This window comes from Fukomys damarensis, unplaced genomic scaffold, assembly GCF_012274545.1.
Source record: "Fukomys damarensis isolate Sample0158 unplaced genomic scaffold, DMR_v1.0_HiC HiC_scaffold_23, whole genome shotgun sequence".
Lineage (NCBI taxonomy): Eukaryota > Metazoa > Chordata > Mammalia > Rodentia > Bathyergidae > Fukomys > Fukomys damarensis.
Genome location: NW_022900935.1, coordinates 36715177 through 36722857, shown reverse-complemented (window position 1 = coordinate 36722857; position 7681 = coordinate 36715177). Strand labels below are relative to the sequence as shown.

The 7681-nt window shown below is 41.6% G+C and overlaps 1 protein-coding gene across 6 annotated transcripts in view; it reads right to left on the bottom strand.

The window, feature by feature from the left end:
* Window positions 1-7681, bottom strand: part of Fggy (FGGY carbohydrate kinase domain containing) — a 420052-nt gene that overhangs the window by 90562 nt on the left and 321809 nt on the right. For 2 of the 6 annotated variants that reach the window (XM_010610461.3, XM_010610464.3), the window contains exons 14-15: window positions 6540-6634; window positions 1397-2228 (exon numbers count right to left, since the gene is read on the bottom strand). In XM_010610461.3, the coding sequence (XP_010608763.2) occupies window positions 2058-2228; window positions 6540-6634 (266 nt within the window). In that variant the 3' untranslated portion in view covers window positions 1397-2057. Of the gene's footprint in view, window positions 1-1393; window positions 2229-6539; window positions 6635-7681 lie in introns of those variants that run through there. The other 4 variants (XM_010610466.3, XM_010610467.3, XM_010610463.3 and 1 more) reach the window with 4 other exon arrangements.

The following is a 7681-nucleotide window of genomic DNA, read 5'->3' as shown; positions in this document are numbered from 1 at the left end:
TTTTTTTTTTTTTTTTTGTACCGGGGATCAAACTCAGGACCTTAGGCTTGTAAGGCAGCCACTAGAACCACTGGGCTAAATCCGTGGCCCTAGTCTATTTCTTTTGATTGGTGGATTGAAATCATTATCACTAATGGTTATAACTGATATGTATTGACTTATCCTTGTCATGATCTTTTCCTGCTGTTGAATTTTTTTTCCCTTCCTTTGCATGTAATTTCTTGCCTTGCCTGATGGTCTCATTGTTGGGCTTAATGGAGTTATGACCCTCACTGTGTTTTCCTAGGATTCTATTTAGAATTTCCCCCACAGCAAGTTGGGCTCTGGTAGGAGATGTTGACCCCAGCAACTCACCAACCACTGCAGTTTGCTCTGCATTTACTGAAGTAACTCTCTGATCTTCAAATCTCTTCAAGCCTTGGAGAGGCCCTCTCTCTGCTGCTCTCCACTGTGCCAATTCCTGGGCTCAGAAAAATGGTTTTCTGGATCCCTGCACTGTGCTGCTGTCCCCATGGGCCTCTGGCTGGGGACTGCATGCCCTTACTGATGTTGTTCCAGGGGTCTTTGGCTGGGGCCTGAATCACATTCTTAATTCAGTTCTTCTCTAAACTATTAACTACCATTCCAAATTTTTTTTGGTGACTTTTATGGGACACTGACATACGGAACAGGATACATACTCAGAAAATTTAATGAGAAAATATAAATCTATTAATTAGAAACCAGCATCTCCCAGCTCTAAAACATATGCTAATGCAGGATAGGGCAAAAGGCTACTAAAAAAGTTGGCATCAGGACCATATGTGAGATGAATAGGATTATAAGTTTGGGGATAAAACTGAACGGAACTAGAATTCACAGAAAAAGGCCCCCGGAATTAACAGAGAGAGGCCCTGTACACAAGAAATATAAACCTGGAATTTTTTATACTATTTGTGGGAATATAAGTTGGTACAGTATATAAAAATCCTAAAAATTAGGCAAACTTTTGGCTAAACAATTACATATCTTCATAATTTATTTTATAGAAATAATTAAGTCAGTTGCACATTCTTTCAATAATGATGATGATCAAAATGTTCAAGATTTGGGGACTGATGAAATAAGGCATAGTATATTCTATGGGGTAGCATTATGTAGCCTGAAAAATGATAAATAAAAATGTTTCCTGTGTGTTTCTGGGTGGGGAGAAAGATTATTAAACAGTCTACATTCTATGAACATAGTTTTATAATGTACAAAATATAAAATTATTTAAATTATGTTTATAAGAACAGAAGTAAAATATTAAATAATAAATATTAAAATAGCCTTAATAAATAATTTCAGAGTAATAAGATTATTGTTTTCATATTTATTCTTTTAATTTAAATGAATTTTCTTGCTTTTTTTCAATGAACACGAATTATTAGTATTTCAGAACAAGGTGGAACAAACCAAACACAAGCTTTGACTGAATTCAGTAGGTAATAGGACGGTTCTTACTTCTGAACATTCACGACACTTCAGTCTTTCCAAGGACACGGAAGTTGAGAAAATCAGTTTTACTTCGTAAAGGATAAAACTAGTACTCAAGAAGACAGAAAACCAAATTGGACTAAAACTCACAGCCCGCTGGCTGTCACACAATAAAATAACTGGAGAAATTTGGTATATCATACACAAAATCACAGGTTTTCAAGTGCATAATAGGCGATGGGTGTAACGGTTCTACAAGATGGAAGCTGAGGTTTCAGGGAAATGAGGATGGTCTTAGGGGCTTGTGAGGGCCGAGCACTGGTCAGCCCAGAGCCGATTTCGGGGAGACACATTACAGATGGACTGACGAATCACGGTCCTCAGCTGGCCACTTACACGAGTGGTCTGGGAGACAAGGGAGTGTTCTGGACCCTGACGAGGAGAGCAGACAGCAGCAGTGGATGGAGCTGTGCCTATAGAGTGGCGCCGCCTGCCCACTCAGTGGTGTAGGGAAGGTTCTGATGAACTGCGCTTGCATTCTCTACACTGCCACTCCCGACAATCACTGCTGAGCTTATTTGGGTCTTTCGTCACTGTCTTCAGTGCTGATATTCACTTAGATTCTTGCACTGCTTGGGTGGTTGAGGGGAAGGTGTCCTTTTAAGATAAATTGCATTGTAGGAATTAAAGCTTGTTTTGTAAAAGTAGTCTTGGAAAGACCCTGCCTCTGAAGATAAGAAATCACAGACAGCTGATGATATCTTCAGAAGCTGGAAGGAAGCAGAAAATGGAAAGCCATCTTAACATTTCTGCCTCTTTGCCACCTGATCAGGTTTTCTCTCATGACTGCTTGAAACCGGCTTCTTGTTTTATTTGCTCTTGTATTTATTAGAACCTCTCCATTGTCTGTGCTTAGAAAATTTAATTTGCTGATATTATACAATTTATTTTTCTGGATCATTAATTGTCCAGCGCCTAGGAGCCTGAAGAAGTGTTTGTCGTCAATTTCTAATTACAACTGTGTGCTTTCCAGGGGACTCAGAACTAGAGGGGATTACACTGTGGCACCCTGACACTGAAGGTAGGGTGATAAAGTAGAAAGGTTGCAGAGGTCACAACTACTTGGGCTTTGTATCCTTATGAATAAGAGAGGGGAAGAGAGTTCCCTGCTGGGGTCCCCCCTCCACCTACTCAGCAGTGCCTTGTCCTGGGAACAGCTTATGTGTGGCTTGGCTGCATGGCATCAAGGGGCAGATAGAAACAATGACTCATCTTTAAGGAAAGCACATGCTTCACAGGACAGTTTTGAAAACCCCTTCTCAGAGAAGGCTAACTCTAGGATGAAACCAGTCCTTCAATTCATCAGAGTGTGTGGATGGCTATGTGAGACCTTTGAGAGGTCCTAATTAGAAAAGATATTAGTAAGAAGACTTTAGATTCCAAAAGGAAGGGTAGGAAAGGGCAGAGGAAAAAAGAGACTCAGGGATTGAAAAGGTAAATGGAAAAAAGGTGGAAGCTAGGAATTTTTAAGCATGCTTCAAAATTTGCAATAGCAAATGGACCTTGTACTTTATCAATCTTCCATTAATATTCCACCAGAAAATTCTACCCAGTGTCCTTTTCCTTCCTTTTGGAAATATTCCCTCAGACTTGAACACAGAAGCTTGCAACAGTTTTAAGTAAACTCCACTGCAGTAGTTTCATTCTGATCTGGTGGTGTCAGGCAAGTACGAATCTATTCACCTGGCTGAGGTCATGGACTTTATGAACAAGGAAACTGTCTCCCCAGGCACAGAAGCCTCTTCCTTAGGTCTTCAGTCTGTGTCCTCTGCACGCTTAGCCTTCCCTCATCTGAAGGAGATGACTCTTGCCCATATAAGTAAGAAGTGAAATCCTTCATTCAACTACTAGGCTTGTGGCCTACAAGAAGTCAGAACATCTGGCCCACTGGAACAGTTGAGCTATTGGTTGAATCATTTGTTTTTCTTACAGTAAGAAGCGGCAGTACCATGCGGAACAAGCTACGATCTTTGAAGATCAAAGCAAAGGCTATGCTAAAGTGCAGATAGAAAAATATGAATCACAAGGAGGAAGCAATTCTGTATGCCCTAACCTTACCAGAATCTTAAACTGATCCCCAGACCTGGGACACATGGTTAGGCTCCTCTCTGGAGAAGGGTGAAGCCAACTGCGCACATTTATATTTTCAAAGCAGTTACCAACATAATTATTTGAACAATGTTGATTATACCTAGGAAGTCACTGAAGTTTTCAGTACTAGTGGCACTTATTTTATTTAAACATTAAAAAAAAGAAAAAGAAACAAAACAAGGACCTGGAAAGGACACGTAACTCTGTCTAAAGATGTACAAACAAGCACAAAGCTCAAAACTACGGGGATTTGGGCAGCTAATAATGACAGATAAGAGCTTAGGCCTTTCTTTGTCTGTTACTGGACAACAGTATATCCTGAAGACAGTCAGAGCAGAAACACATTTCCTTGGGTTGGGTAAGAGACATGAGCTTGTCTTTAAGACGCTGTCAGCCTTTACAGCTGCTGCTCAGCTCACTAACATCATATCTGATCAGCCGATCTCAGATTCTACTCCAAAGATTAACATTAGATCATATGTAGCAAACATATCTTTGTGGAACTGTGGTCTGTTTCCATTCAGGGGAGGATGTGAATGAAACTCCCTTGGCTTAGGGACCCTGGTTTTAACTACAGTATCAAGGAGGCACCATGTGTCAGTCTATGCTCTGGGCTGTAGACATCTCCTAATCTGTGGCCAGTAGCATTTTTTTTTTTTTTTCAGAAAACATGTCTTAAGAAGCCCCTTGAAATATTTTTAAGGAAAACAGAAAAAAGTCAAACAATTTAGAAAGAGAATGAAAATCAGGATAGGGCACAGATCTAGATAGTCATTTCAGTTCTTCTTTGCCCTTCCTACTTGTAAAGCTTTCAAAAAACGACTTAAAATGCCCCTGAGACGTGGTTTCCTCACATTTAACACAAGGATGGAACCGTCTCTCCTCTAGCCAGGAAGACTGTCAAGATGACATGAGGTGTTTTTGTCTTCTCAGAATGCTATAACAAAATATCACAGACTCACGTGTTTAAGGCTCAAAGTTTGAGATCGGGGTACCATTGATCAGATTCTGGTGAGGGTCCTTTTTTGGCAAGTGGGCCACTAAATTCTGTGTGAAAGAGTATGAACAAGATCTCTGGTGTCTCTTTGTATAGGGGCACTAATCCCATTGGACTAGGGCATTGTCCTCATGAACTCATCAAACTCTACCTTTCAAAGCCTCGCCTCTAAACACAAATCATTTCTGGGTTTTGACTCCCTATTTGATGTGAAAATTTATGGGGATACACATTCAGTCCACATAGAAGATAATATATGCAGGGTTTTAATAAACATCACTCTTGTTTTGTTTTAGCTGTTACGAATTATCCAAGAAGGACAAGGCATTCAGTTGAGAGAATGTCTTTGAAAGTTGACATATTAAAATCATAACTGACAGTTCATTGCATAAATTAGTATCTCCATTAGATCTTTTTGACAGGGGTCTAGAAAAATCCAGAAAATGTTGAGAATTCCATTACACCACCTTTAACTTAAAGACTTCAGTTAAAGTCCAGAAGTGTTTATGAGTAGATTCAATTCCTCAGGAGAGATATGTCATTAGTTCCAGAAGAATGGACAGTGTGCAGTGTACCACACTTTCCAAAATTTGGAACAAAGAGCATGGATTTTGGAAACTGACTTTTTTATTTGTCCATTTCTAATAGAATACTTTAAAGTTTTTTAAGCTTCCTGGATTTCTGTTAATCAATTTTTGTGACCTATGAAGTGTTTCTATGCATAATTAGGAAGATTAAATAAAAAGCACCTAGCATAGTGTCTGGCATATAAGAGACTCATTGGGCTACTGGTAGAAAATCTGGCTCTTTGCCTTGGCTTTGAGACCTTGAGCAAGTCATTAACCTCTCTGATTCTCAGCTGAAAAAACAAAATCTCTTTACTCTTAGCTGAGACTTGAGAGGTAGACTTGTTGTTTCAGGGGTTTTCTAGGTTACTCGGTTCCTGTTTCAAATTAAGTCAAGTTACTTAACTTCTTTATGGCTCAGCTTCCTCATCTATACAATAGGGACAACAGAGCTGTAGCTGAGACTCAGTGGGGTCCAAGAAAGAACTCATAGCAAGCTGTCTATTGTTGACTGTTACAGAGAAATGCGACTGCAGAATGGACTGAAGTCATTAAGGCTGACAGGTGATCAAGCCTGGATTTGTGCCTCGGTGCCTAAACACCAGCGTGTATCCTCTTGGCCTCTACACAACACTCATTCTGTACTATTTTGTATTATTTTAGCACGTGGAACCTGTTTACAAAGCCTGGCATATATAATGTCTTTTGTAATTTGGTGGCAGGAAAAGTTTCGAATCTTACCAGAAACTCATATGTTTCCTCTTTTTGAAAATAAAAATTATGCAACTTATCATGTGTTTTCGTTTGCCTTTCCTTTGCGGGGGGGGGGGGGCGGGCTTCCAGGAAGCTCAGAGCCAAACTGAGCATTCAATCACAGCCACCAAATGGCTTCCATCTTCCTGCATCTTTTTCCTTATTTTCTTTTTTAATTTCTTCTTTTTAACCAACATTTTCATTAGTGTTTCTTGTTGACAGAGGTCTCAGAGCTGGTTGGAAAGTTATGAAGTTGAAATAAGAATACAGAAGTTGAAATGTACAGGAAAAAAATACATTTTTGAGCCTTACTTGTTTCACTTGCTCAAAAATGGGTGGGAGGAAGTTTAAAATATGTAATTTTATGAGATATTTTAAAGGATTTAAAAGAAAACCAAACAGAAAAACAGACAGAACAACCAAGACCGACAGAGGCCAACTGAAATGGAAACTGCAATAAGTATGTCTGAGCCTGAAGCATCTGTGATCTCCCTGGCTGGAACCTATCATTTCTTAATTATATCCTGTGTGTGTTTTGCAAGATGTAAACTGCTGTCAAGGGAAGGACAGACTCAGATGGGAGGGGCCACAGCCCATCCCTGGATCTGACTTACCTGTACAGAAGCGAAGTCCCCCGAGGCACAGGCACCCAGAATGGCAGCACCCACAAGAACAGACTCCACCTCTTGTGACAGGACCACAGGCATGCCTGTGCAGGACAAGGCCACATTTCAGTTAGGGAGCAGGGCCAAAGCAGAGTGGGGGGTCATCAAGCAGCTCCAGTGGTGAAACACCTGACATCCAGGCAGTGTCCCACTCCCTGACCCTAATGGTAAACCTGTTCCTTGGGATCACCGCTTCTCAAGGTTTTCACTGCCTGTGCTGCTGGTGCAGCAGCCAAGAGCTCCACGGGAACCAGCACCATCTCTATATTATCGCATGAAACCTTGATGCCTGGGTCTCCCAGACTTCTGCTTGCTGCTACCTGCCATTGGATTCAAACTCAGTTCAACAAACGTTTATCATGTGCTTTACAGGGCCCTTAGAATACTGAGATCAATCAGACTGTGTCCTGCTGTTCTGGTCTCAGAAGGGAGATAGATGAAAACAGAAACACAGGCCATTAGGGGGCTTCTCAGCTGAGCAGCACCAAGAGCAAAGAAACAGCAAGAGTGGGATGTGGCTGTCCAGTGGCTTCCAACCTTTCACACAGGGCAAACTACAGCCCTTAGCAGGCGGACAAGGCCTCCCCAGGTCCTGCCTCCCTCCTCCTCCTGTCTTTTCCTCTTTCTCTTCTGCTGCACAGCTCTGGCCTCGCCACTGTCTCTTCAGTATGCTTCAGGGCCCTTCAGATGCCCACGTGAGAAGTACCTCTGTCCCTTGTTTGTGCAAAGACAGCCTTCCCACCAATGCTTTGCTGATCCTGGGATTTAAAGTGGCAACTTATCCTCACCACTTCTTACCTTAGCCCCATTTCCTCATTTTTTGACCTTGTATTTTACATACCATAGATTGTGCAGTGTCTCTTTCCTGTGCCAGAAGGTAAGCTCCATGAGGGTAGGGGCTTTGTTTTGTCACCAGTACCCAGCACGTGATGACTGACGATACGGTGAGGGAGTGAATCTGAGGTGACCATCACTGCGGATGTGAGGCTTACAGAGGTGCTGAGGTGTGAGTAGGGGCCTACGAGCTGGGGCTGGGTGAGGGATTGTGGAAAAGCTCAGACCTGTGTTTCCCTCCTGGGTCCACAAGCTCT